At 45.5% G+C, this 16,364-nt stretch overlaps 3 protein-coding genes across 11 annotated transcripts in view; 1 reads left to right on the forward strand and 2 right to left on the reverse strand.

The window, feature by feature from the left end:
• The window catches only part of CSTF1 (cleavage stimulation factor subunit 1), a 9,346-nt gene extending 8,229 nt beyond the window's left edge, over positions 1–1,117 (reverse strand). For both annotated transcript variants that reach the window (XM_021417201.1, XM_021417200.1), the window contains exon 1: positions 376–1,117. In XM_021417201.1, coding sequence (XP_021272876.1) covers positions 376–495 — 120 coding nt within the window. In that variant the 5' untranslated portion in view covers positions 496–1,117. The remainder of the gene's footprint in view (positions 1–375) is intronic.
• Positions 1,171–8,188, forward strand: AURKA (aurora kinase A). Of its 7 annotated transcripts, none has more exons than XM_021417205.1 (9): positions 1,171–1,302; positions 1,842–1,926; positions 2,943–3,225; positions 3,798–3,876; positions 4,561–4,752; positions 5,459–5,597; positions 5,971–6,119; positions 6,737–6,911; positions 7,477–8,188. In XM_021417205.1, exons 2-9 carry the CDS (start codon positions 1,873–1,875, stop codon positions 7,633–7,635), a joined length of 1,230 nt encoding a protein of 409 aa, XP_021272880.1. In that variant the 5' UTR covers positions 1,171–1,302; positions 1,842–1,872; the 3' UTR covers positions 7,636–8,188. The 7 variants fall into 7 exon arrangements, with proteins under 7 accessions (XP_021272880.1, XP_021272883.1, XP_021272879.1 ...); XM_021417208.1 differs by having other exon boundaries at positions 1,178–1,302; positions 1,868–1,926; XM_021417204.1 differs by lacking the exon at positions 1,171–1,302 and adding an exon at positions 1,488–1,597.
• FAM210B (family with sequence similarity 210 member B) lies at positions 8,317–14,321 on the reverse strand. 2 transcript variants are annotated; one of them, XM_021417214.1, is made up of 4 exons: positions 14,086–14,321; positions 12,220–12,389; positions 11,208–11,331; positions 8,317–8,805 (listed from the first exon to the last, which is right to left on the reverse strand). In XM_021417214.1, exons 1-4 carry the CDS (start codon positions 14,260–14,262, stop codon positions 8,782–8,784), a joined length of 495 nt encoding a protein of 164 aa, XP_021272889.1. In that variant the 5' UTR covers positions 14,263–14,321; the 3' UTR covers positions 8,317–8,781. The 2 variants fall into 2 exon arrangements, with proteins under 2 accessions (XP_021272889.1, XP_021272888.1); XM_021417213.1 differs by lacking the exon at positions 8,317–8,805 and having other exon boundaries at positions 10,310–11,331; positions 14,086–14,310.

Below are 16,364 nucleotides of genomic sequence, written 5' to 3' on the forward strand. Positions count from 1 at the left end.
CGGTGGGGCAGCGTCTCGGGCACGGCACGCCTCGGGCAGGCCCAGGCGGGCAGCGGCCCGCGGACGCGCGTAGGGTCGCCCCGCGCTGCCCCCCTGGAGTACGGGGCCGGCTGCTAAGAGCAGAGCGGCCGGGCGCTGGAGTCTTTGTGTCTCGGCTGCAGAGCGCCCGCACGGTGCCGCCGGGACACTGCAATACCTGACGCGGGACGTTACGGGGCTGCGAAATAAACGGCGGGCACTGCTGCCCGGTACCGCAGGCCTCACGAGTGGTTTGGGCCGCCAGCACTGCCGGCCGCCCCGCTTCCAAGTCCCACGGGCTGAGCGCCTGCCCCACGGGTCCCACCGCCGCCCTCCCCGCAGCCCTGCCCTACTCACGTCAGCCTCCAGAAATGGCAGCCGAAGTGGACGCGGGTCGAGGAGGGGGGATGCCATGCTCCCCATGCCCCGCGGCAGCTGGCGTCGGTCACATGCGGCAGCCACACGACGACCCGACATCTTCTTTTTACCTATCCTGTCCCACTTGTCAACACCAACACACGGGTACCGCCCTCGCGCTGGTTGTTAAGGACGCAGAGCCAGTGACAAGTTGCCTTCAATCACACTTCTTCTTCAGAGGCCGCACGCGCCGCACCGAGTGGCAGAGGTCCCCTCACAGGTGTGAGCAGGACCACGCGACAGCGCGGCGCCCCGCACTCCTTCGCACTTCACGAGACGGAACCGCCCGCTCAGCGCTGTCCCGAGGCGCTGCGTGCTGCCGACAGCCGCGGGCCGGCAGCGCTGTGACACGACGTCAGGCTCCGGGCGGGCGTCCCCTTCGCACTTGTTCTCAAGAGCCGAGGGCACGTGGAGCAGCGCCGCGCCGTGCCGCGCGAGGCAGAGGCCTGGCTTCAGCCCTCCCGCTCCTCCTCGGGGCTGCCGCCCGTCGCACCTTACCTCGCCGGCAGGACACAATGGCCCCGAGCCCCCACTCGCGCTCGGCTTCACGCGAGGTGGCAGCACCGCCTCTCCCTCGGCCCCGGGCGGCGGGTGGGTGTGCGGGGAAGCTGAGAGGGACGAGGTCGGAGCCCGGCGGGATGCGGGACTAACCTGCAGCCCTTCCCCCCGCCGCCGGCGGCACGCTGCGAGGCCTCGGTGGCTGTAAGGAAGGAACGGTAGTTGCAGCGTTGCCACAGGTGGGTGGTCTGGACATACGCGACTTGCGTAACGAAAGACCCGGCCGGGCAGAGACTTGCGGAGAAAAGTGTGTAAGCGGGGCTCGATCCACGCAGTTGGAGTACGGAAGGAGCCAGCGGCGGAGAGACGGTACGTAAAATACGCATGTAGCGCAAACACCGCCCTCGGGGCGGGCGGGTCAGGCCGACGCGGGTACGCAGCAGGCTGCCGTTGCGCATGCGCCCCGCAAGCTCACGGAGACGAGGCTCGACCTCGCGACGAGCGGAGCGTTAGGAGAGCCAATCGACGAGCGGGTCGACTGAAAAGCAGCCAATCGGAGGGCGCGGACGCCGGGAGAGGGGCCAATGGCGAGGGGGCGGTAGTTTAAAGGGTATTTAAGGGAGGGCGGTTTGAATTCAAACAGTTGTAGCGGCCGGAGGCCGAGGTGAGTGGGGTATGGGGCTCGTGGGGCGTCCGGGGCGGTGCTGTGGCGCGGAGGGCCCTTCCTGCCTCGAGGGCGGCCCGGCCGGCGGGAGGTGTGGGTACAGCTCGGCCGTTATGGAGCTGCGGTTGCGGGCAGGCAGGTAGGCCGCTGCGGGAGGACAGGCCGCGGGGAGGGGGGGAGGCGCAGATCCGAGGTGCGGCGTTGCCTGTGCAGCTCACCCCTGTCGTCTCTGCCCGCTCCGTAGGCGAAACTGTATCTTGCCTTTCTTAGGCAGTATGGACAAGAAGACGAAAGAAAACTGTCCTGGAAACCCTCCTCGTGCTACGAAGGTGAGAGGCGTACGAAGTTTATAAGTGTATTTCTTTTGACCGTACAAAATCTGTGAGTCTCCAAGCGTGATGATGGTGACTAACTTTGCGAGTAACAAAAAAGGGAAAGAAATTTAGAGCAATGTTTTCTATGTGCAGCGAGCAATTATCAACATCATATTTCAGTCTTTCTGTTACAGGGGACAATGTCCAAGACTTAACTTTTTATTGCTGTTATTAGTATGCAGTTTCTTAGTTTTTAGCAATTTGAATCCATAATCCTTTAATTAGGCAGCAAATACATACAGGAAACTGGCTTCCAAAGGTAATGCTGTCTTAATGTTATTATTCACGTGTCTAAGATTGTGTATCTTTGTATACTGAAGCAGGGATGTTCTCATTCTTTTAATTAAATTATAAACAGATCCTGGTCAGGTTTTGAAATACCAGAAGCAAAGCATCCTTTAAAATCAGCTTTCAATGCACTGAATCAAAAAGCTAGAATGTAAGTGTCCTTAGAGGAGTCAAGGCATCAGTAACAGATCATTAGCATTTGAATTTAGTTCTAGCAAAGTTCTCTCGAACAGCTAAGAACTGCATAAATATAAGCTTAAACTACTTTTCTTGACTGAAAGAAAAGGATTAAAAGCAGATAACTGAACTTTACTGAATTTATTTTGTTCTGATGAACTCCTGTTGCAGTGCAATACATCTTAAAATGCACAGCATTCGAGGGAGTAGTGACTCAAAGCAGTGCATGTGAATAAAACTCCTATAGTAAAGATCTGTCTGAATACTTTCTACTGATACCCAGACTCTTGTGGGTCTATGACTAGTTATGAACAAGTATGCTGTTAACAAGACAGTAGTTTTCTATAGGTCAAATTAATTCTTAAAATTTAAAATCTGCTTTTAATATACTGTGTTTTTTCTCCTTCCTATTTTTTTCCACAACCTATGCCTAACTCTATTGTATGGGGACATAAAGGTTATAGTGTGCTATTCTATTACTCATGTACAACTGTTTTTTTTTGAAGGTAGCAAATCCTGTTGCAGATGGCCCAAAACGTGTCCCTGTGTCTCAGAATTCTACCCAGAGCCGGCCACTGAACAGTGGAGTTCAACCACAGCGTGTTCTGTGTCCTTCAAATTTTGCCCAGCGAGTTCCTGTACAATCACAAAAACCTGCACTGTCAAACCAAAAACTGTCCAACAATCAGACAACACAGCAGCCTCGACCAAAATATCCGGCGCAGCCAAGTGCTGGGCCTCAGGTTCCAAGCAAGAACAGTGAAAAACCTCAACAAGCTCCTGCACCTGGTAATTCTGAAGATGATATCTTTATGTTTGTGACACTTGAGATACTGCAAACAAGTGTGCAGTACAGAAAATGTAAAGCTCATGCTAATGACGTGTTGAACAGTCCTGTAGAGGAATAGATGGTTGCACCCAGAAACAGAAAAGCTTCATCTTAGATGTTACTGTACTGTCCTTGTTGCTAGGATTAGGGATTTAGTGCATTAAGTGTTTCTCCAATCTTGAACGTTTACAGATGCTCATTAGTCACCTTTGAATAAATGGAATTGGTATTCCTGCATCACATTTTTTTCCAGTATTTGTGATAATCTCTGATGCACAAGAATACTTGAGTAGGAGTGAGGAGAGGGGCAAGAAGCCTTCTTAATGTTTTCATTAATTTCAAAAATCACTTGAAGTTACACTTTGATAAAGTAGCTCTAACTGCTATGCTGCTTTGCCAATGGTAAGCTACACTAGGTTATTTTAAATATGATGGAGGGTAGACTGTAGATATTACCCAGACTTGTTCCTCATGTGAATGTGTTACATTCACTGGTCTGTTTTATAAAGTTGTTCTACTTGTCTGTGTACAGCAAAGAGTTCTGAAGCAGACAGCATCTCTAAACAGAAAAATGAAGAATCTACTAAAAAGAAAAAGGAAGAGACTAAAAAGTAAGTTGTGTGCCTAAAAAACTTCTAGCAAGTTAGTTATTCTTTCAATGTCTAGCACTTCATGCTACAGCTAAGTTGCAGCCAAGCTGCTGGTGACTTGAGCCTCTTGATTGCTAAGAACAGTGGCCTCACTTCACGGAGGCAATATTCAATCATGAAACTCTGGGCAGGGTTACTTTGCTTTGATAATCTTCAGGAACAATAAATTACTGTAATCTGAAGAAAAGCTTTTGGCTCAACAAGGAGCAGCTTTTCCTGTGGGAGAATCCTGATAACCACTGCTCTAATCATGTGATGTTCACTTGGAAAAATGTGTTCTTCATACGTGCAGGAGGCTTGAGTCTGACTTTGCATGAAGTTACACTTGTAGTATGGCTGCTTTAAAATAGTTCTGACAATCTAGAATATACCTGTATTAAGTATATTGAAATGTGCTTAGTTTGTTATACAGTTTTGGTTTTGCTGTAATATGTAGTTGATGTTAATAGCTCTATGTGTATGCTTTAGAAAGCAAGAGAGAAACTTTCAAGATTTCCTTTGGAAAAGTCTCAGTGCACGTTTTGTCCTCTTGGTGGTGTTCCATTAAAGACTAAAATCTAGCTGAGATCACTAAATATGTATTTAACTGAAACATTGCTCATACACCCAAGCATTAGTTTTGTAACTTTCTATCTCCTTTTGCAGAAGACAGTGGTCTCTTGATGATTTTGAAATTGGTCGTCCTCTGGGGAAAGGAAAATTTGGAAATGTGTACTTGGCACGTGAAAAGCAGAGTAAATTTATTCTTGCACTGAAAGTGCTGTTTAAAGCACAGCTTGAGGATGCTGGTGTAGAACATCAACTACGAAGAGAAGTTGAAATACAGTCTCATCTTAGGTAAAGTGAACAGTTACGCTTTGCTTAGTTTGTGCTCAATTTAAAAACAAAGTAAACTTGCTTGAAGAAAAGCAATTTTGTAATACGTGACAACTTGAAACTGCTAGTTAAGGTTCTTGCCATTCTGCATACAGTTTTACCCCTGCTTTTAGTCTGCAATGAAGCAAGCTCTGGTAACAAGTTTCATTTCATAAAAGCTGCCCCTGCCCTGCCACCCCATGTACCAAACAACAACAAAAAAGAACCCCAAACACGTAAGAACTGGTCAAGTGCTCGGCTTTTAAATGGATCACTGCGATTGCTCAGTCTAAGCTCGTTCCTGGTATTCTGCTTCCTGTAAAATAAGCCCAACTTGCTGAATGAATCAGTCACTTCGCAGAAAATACTTGAAGTGTTTAAGCTTAACTTCAAAGAACTATAGAGATTTGCATGTTGAATGGTGATCTGCTCTTCCATGTGTCGTAGAAGATTTGTTTGAGAAAATACAAATGAGCTGAATTCTTGGCTAGGTTTTTGTTACTAGCAAGTGTGATGCTTCTATGAGAAATATCCTCAATGTGCTCTGAAGCTCTCATAGACACTGACATGGCAGTTGGAACTGTGCTCTCTTGTGTGGCATTAATGTTAAATTACAGGCCCTGTATGTATAATTAAAAATTAGTTATACAAATACCTTGTTCAGGAGGACATTTCAATCTTCTTGCAGACATCCCAACATTCTCAGGCTATATGGCTACTTCCATGATGTTACAAGAGTCTACCTTATTCTAGAGTATGCGCCTCGTGGAGAAGTCTTCAAGGAACTTCAGAAGCTTACCAAGTTTGATGAACAAAGAACTGCAACGGTACGTTGTTCTAACTGCTTGTATGTTGCTTGCTGCTGTGTAGCATACCTGAAATATAAAGCTAGCTCTTCAGGAAAAAGTAATTTTCGGTTGCGTTAAATTAACTCTTTAGATGACAGTTTGCTTATGCACTTGTAGCCTATTTAGGAATACGTGGGGAGGACAAGCTACTGCAGTGTTAATGAATAATGTTCAGCGTTGCCCAGTACTGCAATTTGTGTTGTCACTTCAAGCAACACCTGTTGCTTGAGAGTGTAAGGAACAATTTTTCTACTCCAAACCACTAATTATGCCTAGGAAATACTATACTGTAGGTAGGAAAGCTTGAGTGTCAGTGTCTTTGTGCTTGACAGATTTTTCTTTCTAATTGCAGTACATTACAGAACTAGCAGATGCCCTATCATACTGTCATTCAAAGAGCGTGATTCACCGGGACATCAAGCCAGAAAACCTGCTGCTTGGCTCAAATGGAGAATTAAAAATTGCAGACTTTGGATGGTCTGTGCATGCTCCATCCTCTAGGTAAGAATGCAATATATACCTTATACAGTGAAATCTTCTGTGATAGAAAATTTTAGCATTCTTGTCAAACTTATAGCTATGGAATGGAGGTAAACGTGAACTTGCTAAAATTCGAGGGGGGAGCATTTAATAATTGGGCCACTGCTGTTAAGGTCTTAATAGTTGACTGGTGTAGCATAGAGAGAATGTTATCCCAGTTTTCCATTTGTGTATTTCAAAACTTGCTGAACCTGAAGCAAGAGTGTTAGTGTACTGGTTTAGGGTTATAGTGGTCCCTGAGATGACAGGTCAGAACTTCTGTCCAAATAGCTCACACTGGCACTATACTTGAAAGGTTTCCTTAATTAGTCTGAATTGCACCTGTCCAAGTCTCACTGACCTGTGAGCCAGTGGGAGTGGGGGAAGAAAGAAGGGCAAGACTGCCTGCAGTGACTAGAATACTTCAAAGCTAAACTAGAAAAATGACTGGAATTCCAGTGCTGCTGAGTTTTTCTGGGGCAGATTACACTGAGATACAGATAAGGCCACTTGAATCAAGATACTAATACTAGCAGTTAAAACAGATCTTAACTGCCATAAAGGGTAAATGATATATTTTAGTCTATGCTTTTCTTCAGGAGATCAACTCTCTGTGGGACACTTGACTACTTGCCTCCTGAAATGATTGAGGGAAGAACTCATGATGAAAAGGTGGATATTTGGAGCTTGGGGGTTCTGTGTTACGAATTCCTTGTAGGGAAGCCACCTTTTGAAGCAGAAACATATCAAGAAACCTACAGAGCTATTTCCAGGGTATGTGCCTTAACTTCTTGTCGTCTTGAAGTTTAATATTGCTCTTGAGGGAAGGAAAGACATAATGAGATGTACACAAAACTAGATCCCTAAAGCTGTCCCCAAGTCATCCCAGTAGAATTACAGTAAAGATTAAGATAGCTTTCCTGGCTGCTAGGTTCTATCCTGCTTCTACCTGCATCTGAACACCTACTTTTTCATATAGAAACTATTCTTCACTATCTCCTTTGCTATTTTCATGTTTCTAGTATAAAATATTCATTCAAGGTACTAGGAAAAACTTAAGTTATATATTTCTAATGTCCTGTAACCTTGAGAGGTTCCAGCAAACTGGTTTTGTGTTGGGAGCGCACAGAAAAGCACGCTAGCTCAACTCTGACAAGCAAAGAGAACCTTGTTTTATTCAGGACTGTGATGAAATTACTTAATAGGCACAAGGTACATAGCCCACAAGGCTGACAGTTTTCTTTGCTCTCTACCTTGGAGGGCAGAACCCTGTTGCTCTCCAGTTTTGATTGGTGCCAAAGAATATTGCATCATCTTTTGTCTTATTTCCTTTTCTTAGGTGGAATTCAAGTATCCATTATTTGTAACAGAAGGTGCAAGGGATTTAATTTCAAAGCTTCTGAAGCATAACCCATTCCATCGGATGCCCTTGAAGGATGTACTTGTTCATCCCTGGATTATAGCAAATTCTACAAAGCTGCCCAACAATAGAAAGTGATGTTGCTGCCCCATCCAGAATATAGTCTTAACAAGGGTAATCTCATTGGACTAACGAGGAGATTCTTACTGTGACTACTGTAATACAATAAGAACAGCAGGTCTTGGAATCCAGTGGCAATTAAGAACACAAGCCTTTGGGTTGGTTACCATCTTGAACTGATCTTGAATTGCAATGTAAATCTATTTGACTTCTAGCTGGATGCTGTGGAATACTTAATGTACTTGAAAAATAACTACACGTGGGCCAGGTCTATTGATGTAAGTATTCAAGGTCTGTTCAAGGCCTTTATGATATGGTCTGTCATAGTTATAGCTCATTGTTCCAATAACAAGAGACAGCGGTGGTTCTATCTTACTGAACAGTGCAATATCCCAGAGATACCTGCCTATGAACTCCCTGGGCTGCTAAAGGGTATCATACCTGTGGTGTAATCTGAAACTGAGGTGAATGCATTTGTGTCCTAAAAATGATGTGTGCATTTTGTCTCTAGTTTTTGTCTTAAATGTGAGCACTCAAGTTTCTAAATAAAGATTGCTTATATATTGTAAAACATGGTAAGGTTCCTTATGATACATATCTCACATGTGCTGGCCACCTCTAACCACCTGTCATTGCATCAGACCACTAGAGTGCATCTTGCCTCCTCATCTATGGTCACAGAATAAGTTCACTAGCTCTGTCCAAAAGTAAGTTGATACAAAGTAAGTTCTTGCTCTAAGTGCTGGTGTTGTGGAAGTAGATGCAGTTATTATTCTGCAGGTAAGTTATACAAGGTAAGTACCAAAAGTGTTACTAAATACTTCACAAGAGTTTCACAGCCACTAAAAACTAAATCTGCTTCTTCCTTCATAGTTGAAGTGTAACAGTCCTAAGCAAGGTTTGTAAGCACTTCAGAGAGAAAGGTCTGGAAAGTCATTATCAAACAGGGATACGCACACAAACACACCCCTGAAACAAGGAACAAAAAAAGCACGCTTACCAATCCATATTTCCAGTTCTCCAGTGTTTAAGCCTTGGGCTCTAATTTTTTCATATTCACAAAATATCAGAAGCAGAAGTAATAGATAAGAACCCAGGCTCCACAGCTCCAAACATGGACAGAAATGACAAAGTATTAAGATGCTTTGTTCCAGTATCATTGTCTTAACCACAAGGTTTTCTGCATTTCTGAAAAGGAGATGAGTTTTTTAAACCAATTAAAAATGTGGTAGAACTTGCTTGTAATTTGTTATGAAGTGCTTTCTCATTCCTTCAGTTAGACAAGACACTTAAAAACCAAACATGCAAAGCAAATATTTCCCAGTAAAACACTTCAAGCAAATGCTATGAGAAAGCTATTTATTTTTTTCATTATCAGGAGCCATGTAAGGTCTTACTATTTTACAAACTATTTAAAAAAGATCCTTTACACAAGCAAGGATTCTAGGTTTCAAAATATATCCTCAAATCACTGTAAAATATTTAGCAAAAATTCAGCTAAAATTGCCAGTAGTTCATACAACTATCTTTGTTTCTTACAGCTCACAATTTAAATGAAAGGTTTTTCTTCTACCACAACAAAACCTATAGTGCTTGTACCTTTTAATAACTTAAGACTCATTTAAAGCAAATGTATCTATGTTTTATAAAAACCCTTCAGGAAAAGGAGAAAAAAATAAGTTTGACTCCTGCTATCAACTTTAGTACAAGACATAGTTGCTAGAAATCATTGATCAAATAAAACAAGGCTGTCATTATTGGTCTGAACCGCTAGAGAACATGGAGAAAAGAACTTGTTTCTTAGAAAATGAAGCAAAAAAAAAAAAAAGCCAAAGACTTTAAATTTCTAAGGGGCAGACAGCATATATTAACTCCAACCAGCCCCAGACTGCAGTAGATCACAGAGAACTAGAGGTGGTGGCTGTGTGTTGTTACAGCACTGTCTCCCTTCATTTGCTGTGTAGACACTACAGGTTTTTAGCTATTGAATATCCAGCAATGAGCTTCCGTCCAAGTAATGAATACAACACACTGATCAACTAGGGGTGCAATTTAACATTGTCTGTTCTGTGTTAATAACTTGCTCATGACAAAGACGTGCATTGTTCCTCCTTCCCTCCTCCCCTGAGCAGTATTTCTTTTCGAAAAGAAAACTTAGCAAAAAATATTTCGGTCAGAGTAGCTTTCTGCCATTTTAGTTCAGATTCCTGTATGAACAGATCTGTGTCAGAGCCACCTTGGTGAAAATGACAAGCACAAACACAGAGGCAGACAATGTAAAAAGAACAGATGTGGAAGGAAGAGCAGGGCCAAAAGGCTCAGATGCGGCTTCAGTCATCTCACAGAAGCACTGCCCTAACTGAATCACAGGTATACTGCAGAATGTTAACCCGAATACCTAGATTTGAGATCCAGTTTTTAGGTTAACTGTAAAGTGATATGCAAATGCAATTTAGTAGGAATACTGCCCAAATAAGGAAGTGAATTACACCTTGAGTTGGTACGCTCAATGGGATACCAACCAAAAGCACAAGAGTTGCTCTTGAGAAGTTCTGAATTGTAATGTCTGGACTTCAGGTGAGCATGTGAGATTCATCCACAGGAGCAGAAAGCCCCCATGGGCTAACAGCTAACCGAAAAAAAAAAAAAAAAAAAAAGTCCCCAGTGAAAAACTAGATCTCAACACCACAGATACTTTGCCTCTCACTTTATCTTTGGAATACATTCAGATAGGAGGTAATTCTGGTCACAATGATTTCACCAGGCTCAGTATGAGTATAGCATTTAAAAATAAAAGGAAAAGAAAAAAAAAAGACCTTAGGAAGGTCAGAAAAGCATAGTTTCAAACAAAGTATTGAAAGAGAAGCACCACAAAGGAGCTGTAATTTCAGAGAGGTGCATCACCTCTTCCAGCTAAAACAATTTTCACTGTGCAATAATTGAGCATACAGGTACTCTCACTAAAGTTAGCTTGGCATGTGTGTTGGATTGCAAGAGTGGGATCATAATGTTTGCCTTCTGTAACAAAAGAAACACTCGCATACCACCTTAGATCCCAATATACCTACTTACCAACACAACTATTTACAGGGTCCGTAGAAAAAACAGTACTCTACTATTAGGAAAGGAATCTTACTCTGTTTCCCACCTGCATAGTAATAAACTACAACTGCAACTATATTTTGGCATGAAAAACATTAATGATCCAAAAATCTAGAAAATAAAGACCCAGAACTGCGTGCCTGGTTTTTGTGAGAGACTGCACATTGTCAAGCATTTATATTACCACTTGCAGTGGAAACCAGACACTATTTTAAGAGCTTTTTATAAAGGGAAAGAAGATAAGGACAGCAGTTTTTGCTGTCACATTTACCTGAAAGAACAAGCAAGAGAAATGCAAGAGAAGGTCAGCATTAGCACGAATCCAAAGGAGTATCTGAAGAGCTACCCAGATATTAAACATTTCAAAAAAAAGAATAATAAACAATAAGAAATTATCATGGCTTTGGAGCAGGAGCTTTGAAGAAACCAATCTTCCGGCAGTATCGGACAACAAATGGCACAGAAACTACAGTGATGCTGATTCGTACCGGAGCAAACAGCTTGTGAATGGCATATGCCAACACAAAGGTGCTTGTACCAGCAGCCATTTTAGATTGCAGTGATGATTCACTGAAACCAAGTTTGAGGAGAACTGGAGTCATATCCACACCACTGGGGAAAAAGAAAACAAGACTTCTTAGTTTATTTCAAATCGCACACAAAAGGATATAAATTTAAAGCGATATGTACTCAGGGAATTTAACATGGTATAAACTTCCAACTCTGGAACTGGTGTTTTATTTTTAAGTTTAGATAAATAATAAATTAATTCTTCCAGGACTAACAGTCCAAGATATTTCTGTAACAACAGCACACACAATATTTTCAGATGCACATTTCAATTGTCAAGATCCCTATGAAGTCAAATATCTTTAGTTTATTAGTCACACAACTGCACAGCTGCAGCACGGAGAATGCTCAGCCCCGTGCACCACCTTCCTGGAGGAAATCAGCAGTTTCTCCTCTCTCTTTCTCCTCACACTCAACAGACACATCTAAAGCTGATGCTTTTCCCCCTGAAATCATGTACAAAATATCCTACCCATCTTCTCTTCCGTAAGGTTAAAATAGGAAATACTGGATAGTTTAATCCTCTGTTTCAGTGGTTGTTGCCTTCTGCAGTTTAAATGGTGTTCAGCACCCAGAAAAATAAATTTATCTCTAAGCTCCAGAGCCGTATGACAGTGCTTATCTCTACATGCCACACTACTGTTTGAGAACAAAAGATACCTCTGCAGAAAAGCAAATTCTTTCATCTAGTTTGGTCAGTGACTTTGCTGCAGTCTCTGCTCTGTTTTTAGCAGCCCACCACATTTATCTTCACTCATGCCTGACAGGAGATTAGATCAACTTATGGATCCATTTATACACAAAACGCAGAGGATTCCTGTATATAAATCAAACAAGCTTAGAGCATGTCTCTTTCTAGAAACCAGCACAGCGGTCAGATATTTCCCTTGTCTAAACCATTACAGACTATGGACACTGTACAAACCACACCTTGACACAGCCACGTAGAAGATTCCTAGAGATATTAAGGAAATTCCAACGTGGAATGAAACTCCTACAGCACCATACTCTTTGAAGACTTGTTTCAGCTGCTGAGATTTGTTGAGTTTCTTGTTTTCACCACTGAGATCCGTGGCTGCCTTTCCAGGGGATCCTGCATCCTAAAAAGAAAACAAAAGTATTAGTTAGCATTAAGTACCATAAAATATTCTAATCAGTCAAACTGATTCAAAAGAATGAAACAGTTGGCTTATGTACAGTGCTGCTTGGAAAGCTTTGGGAAAGAGCAACACCGTTCTGCTTTTTTACATTGGGATTGCTGATGCCTGCGGCAGAGTTCATACGAGCTCCCATTTTCCAAGTGTTCACGTTAAAGAGATGTATTGTGTAAGAACATGTACCAAGATCAATACAAGTTTCATCATCATAAAAAAGGAGTTGTTATGGTCCCAGCATTCCATCTGATCCAGAGGAGTGCCAAAGCTCACCCACGTAGTTTTGGAGAGATGAGGCCGAGGTGCCAAAGAGATTTCTGTCTATATCCGCTGCTTGCGGTTCATCCTTGCACTTGGCAGGATTGTCATTAGGGATCAAAATACACAATACTCTCCTCATGCAGTGCTCGTGGTAAGATAAACCCACTTTAATCAGTGATTTTAATCACACGCTCCCCTCCCCCAAAGCAAACAAATTCTGTTTGCCTTCCCCCCCTCCATTTAATTGTAATTTGCATTACTTTTTATCTCATTTTGAGAAAAATTGCATGGATCCATAAACTCGTATTTAGGTAACTATGGGGCACAGCCTTCTTTATTCTAACATAAAGAATACTGTTAGAAAATTTTTTTTTATTAAGCTTTGGCTCACGAACCAAAGCAGTGTTTGAATAGAAACTGAAACTTGAAAAACGTCCAGTAGGGAAAAAAAAAAAAAAAAAAAAACAACCCTTTACTGCTTAAACCAGTTTTAATACCAGAAAGCAAGTGAGGAAACGATTTTGAAATACGTATATATTAAAGCAAACTCATGAAGCAAAAGAAAGCATCCACAATTAGATTATTTCCAGCCCTGATACAGCAGCGTTTCTGATGTCATTCTCACTCTTCAGTCTCACGATAGGAAATAACTCTGCTTTTAAATCACATCCTATGGCATGTAAGTACCGAGTCACTGACTGCTCTGCAAACCGAGCAGAGCTGCAGCATCACACCTCCTGCCACAGCCTGCCCCAGCCGCTCGCCCCGCCGCGGACACTGCGTCTGGAACGGCATGTTCGCGTTTAACACCGCCAAGTATTATCCAAAGAAAGAGGATCCCAGTCAGCGCAACGAGCCGGCGAGGCGCTGCGCTCCAGGGAGCTCCGCGGAACCGCGAGCCTCGGGCTGCACCCCGGCCGGACCGCGCCCCGCACATCGGATCGGATCGGACCGGCTCGGATCAGCTCGGCTCGGCTCGGCTCCAGCGCAGCCCCTCCCATCTCCCGCCGCATTCCCAGCCCCGGCACTCCGGGCTCATGTGCAGGCGATTTCTGGACGCCACGGCATCCCACGCTGAACGAGCACCACTGGAACTGATGTTCTTTGCACCACGCGTGCGCTCACGGCCTAAATAACGTACGCTTCAGCAAAGAGAACTTCAGCAAAGGAGCCGGAACGGAGCGGCAGCGACTGACAGCCGGCGTGCCACGGCCAGGTGCGGGCAGCCCGGCCCGCAGGAAGCCGGCGCGGAGGGCGCGCACAGCCACGGACCCCCCCGCCCTGCCCCCCGAAGCACGCGCCGTCCCGAGCCGGGTCCCGCTCCTCACGGCACCCCGCCTCAGCGCGGGCGGCCCCTCCGGCTGCGAGCCCAGCCCCCTACCTTAGCGGGGCTGCCGGCGGCGGCGCGCAGCGCTACGCAGCACGGCGGCGGCGGCCCGAGAAGAGGGCGACCGAAGCGCGGCTCGAGGCCCGGGGGGCGGAAGGCGGCGGCGGCGGGCAGAGGGCTGCGGAGCAGTGCCGGCGGCCGCAGCGGGCCCAGGCGCAGCACGCGGAACATCGCGGCACAGCCGGGCGGGGCGGGCGCACAAACCTGACAGAACGAGCACCCGCACCAACCCCCGCCCAGCGGGCGCCGTCCTCCTTAAAGGGACAGAAGCCCAGCCGGAGCGCGGCCGCTCTGAGGGGAGGGCGCCCCCTGCCGGGCGGTGTGTGGCGGTGTGAGGGGCGCCCACCCGCTGAGCCTGGCGAGAGCTGGGGCACCCTTGGCCGGAGGGGAAAATGTCTTCGCGGGGAGACTCCACTCTGAGGGAGCGCCCTGCCTCAGGTGGCTACAGTTCCCCCCCAGGATAATAGTTATGATAATTATATGTATATACATACACACATTTACATAGGAGCCTCCAACAGTAATGCCTCCTATTTATTTCCATGGAGACTACAACAGCTACAAGGAGTACAATAGCACTGTTTGATAGAGCAAATTCCTGGCCACAGAACACTATTTTTCAGCACAGTCACCATCATTAGCTGTGCAGTTTCATCAGCAGTGAACAGGAGCCTGCATGCCGTGCTCATAACTCTCTGCTCCAGCAGAGGTAACCACTGTCTCTGTTGCCACTGCTGAAACACACCACCACCGCCTTACTGTGCTCACACCTGCTGCTTGGTTTCCATAAGTGTTTAGCAACAGTTGATGAACATCAGTGGGTACCATTTTTTCCTCATGGAGGAATTCAGTTCCACACCTTTGCTCCGTATGCACATCCATGTCAGACACCAATCTGTCAATCTGCCCCTCTGCTGCCAGCTGTCACACAGCAACAAAATGCAATAGGATATTGGCAGGAAGGTTCAATCCCTACTGCCATACCACCAACATCCACCTCTGACATTGTGAGCCAACATCATAAAATGGGAGGCATTACTTTTGGAGCAGCACCTGTATATATATTTACAAAAAAAAAAGGGATGCAACAAAGTAGTCGCTCATAGCACCCACCGACCCATGCCAGGTGGAATGGAATATCCCTTTGGCCAGCTGAGGTCAGCTGTCCTGGTTCTGTCCCCTCCCAGCTCCTCGTGCCCCCCAGCCCCTCGCTGGCAGGACACTACCAGAAGCTGAAACACTGAAACGTCCTTGGCTCTGTGCAGCACTGCTGAGCAACAGCTAAAACATGGGTGTGTTATCAACGCTGTTTTTCTCCTAAAGCCAAAACAAAGCATCATACCAGACGCTATGAAGAAAAGCACCTCAGTCCCAGCTGAAACCAGCACACCAGGCCTGTACACTGAGGTCGTTTCTGTCGTTCCTCACAGGGCTGCCGTGCTCCCAAAGTCTGTGTGTGCATCCAGGCATGGATGTGGTTAAAGCCTTGCTTCTGCAGTTCTGATGCATGGGCTCACAGTGTGGGCCACTTAATTAATCACTGACTTTATGCTGATGAGTCCCAGCCATTTGCCAAGTCTCATCGTACAGGGCAGAGTGCAACTGCGAAGCCCTTCCAACCCCAAAGGGTTTGCAGCATCTCTGAGACCTCCTGAGGCCTTCCAGCAAATGCTGAGCAGATCTCATGGATTGCCTTGTTTCTGCACTATAACTCTAACAGTTAGAGTTAGTTAACTCTACATTACCATCAAAGTATAATCCCTCAGATGAACTGTAGTTGGTGGGGGGTGATGGCCCTGGCAGGTCACCCAGTGTCCTCTCTTTTAACCAGAAGGGCCTTGGTTAACAGGAAAGGCCCTTCCTCAGTATCAGTGCACACTGTGGTAATTTTGTGGTGATTCAGACATTTAAAGTTAGCGCTAACAGATGCGGTTTCATGCCTGCAGGTTGGCACTAGCCTGCACAGAGCCAGGGCTTTTCACAGCCACGCTCACTGCAGCGTTCCGAAATGGCGGCTGCGTGCCACTGCACACTGCCAGGGGACAGCGAGCGTTGTGTGAGCACATCGCTGTGCACCAGCAGCGCGTCTGAGTGCTGAGCTCCGGCCATAAAGTACGACTCTTTTCCTGGTTACAGAGCCTGTCCTCTTCAGGCGGGCTGGGGTTACAGCCGTGTAATCATGCAGGGCAATACAATAGGAGAACTGTGCAAGATAAATTGGAGGTTTTCCCTCCGGAAGAGCGTGCAGTTTGGGAGCACAAGCTGAAACTGCA

The sequence above is a fragment of the Numida meleagris genome, chromosome 19 (genome assembly GCF_002078875.1).
Source record: "Numida meleagris isolate 19003 breed g44 Domestic line chromosome 19, NumMel1.0, whole genome shotgun sequence".
Classification (NCBI taxonomy): domain Eukaryota; kingdom Metazoa; phylum Chordata; class Aves; order Galliformes; family Numididae; genus Numida; species Numida meleagris.

Coding starts and splice junctions, on each gene's coding strand:
- FAM210B (XM_021417213.1), bottom strand. CDS start 14,262: ATGTTCCGCGTGCTGCGCCTGGGCCCGCTGCGGCCGCCGGCACTGCTC. Junction 12,390..14,085: donor CCGCCGGCAGCCCCGCTAAG/GTAGGGGGCTGG, acceptor TTTTCTTTTTAG/GATGCAGGATCCCCTGGAAA. Junction 11,332..12,219: donor TTCTACGTGGCTGTGTCAAG/GTGTGGTTTGTA, acceptor CTTTTTCCCCAG/TGGTGTGGATATGACTCCAG.
- AURKA (XM_021417202.1), top strand. CDS start 1,609: ATGGGGCTCGTGGGGCGTCCGGGGCGGTGCTGTGGCGCGGAGGGCCCT. Junction 4,753..5,458: donor GAAATACAGTCTCATCTTAG/GTAAAGTGAACA, acceptor ATCTTCTTGCAG/ACATCCCAACATTCTCAGGC. Junction 6,912..7,476: donor CCTACAGAGCTATTTCCAGG/GTATGTGCCTTA, acceptor TCCTTTTCTTAG/GTGGAATTCAAGTATCCATT.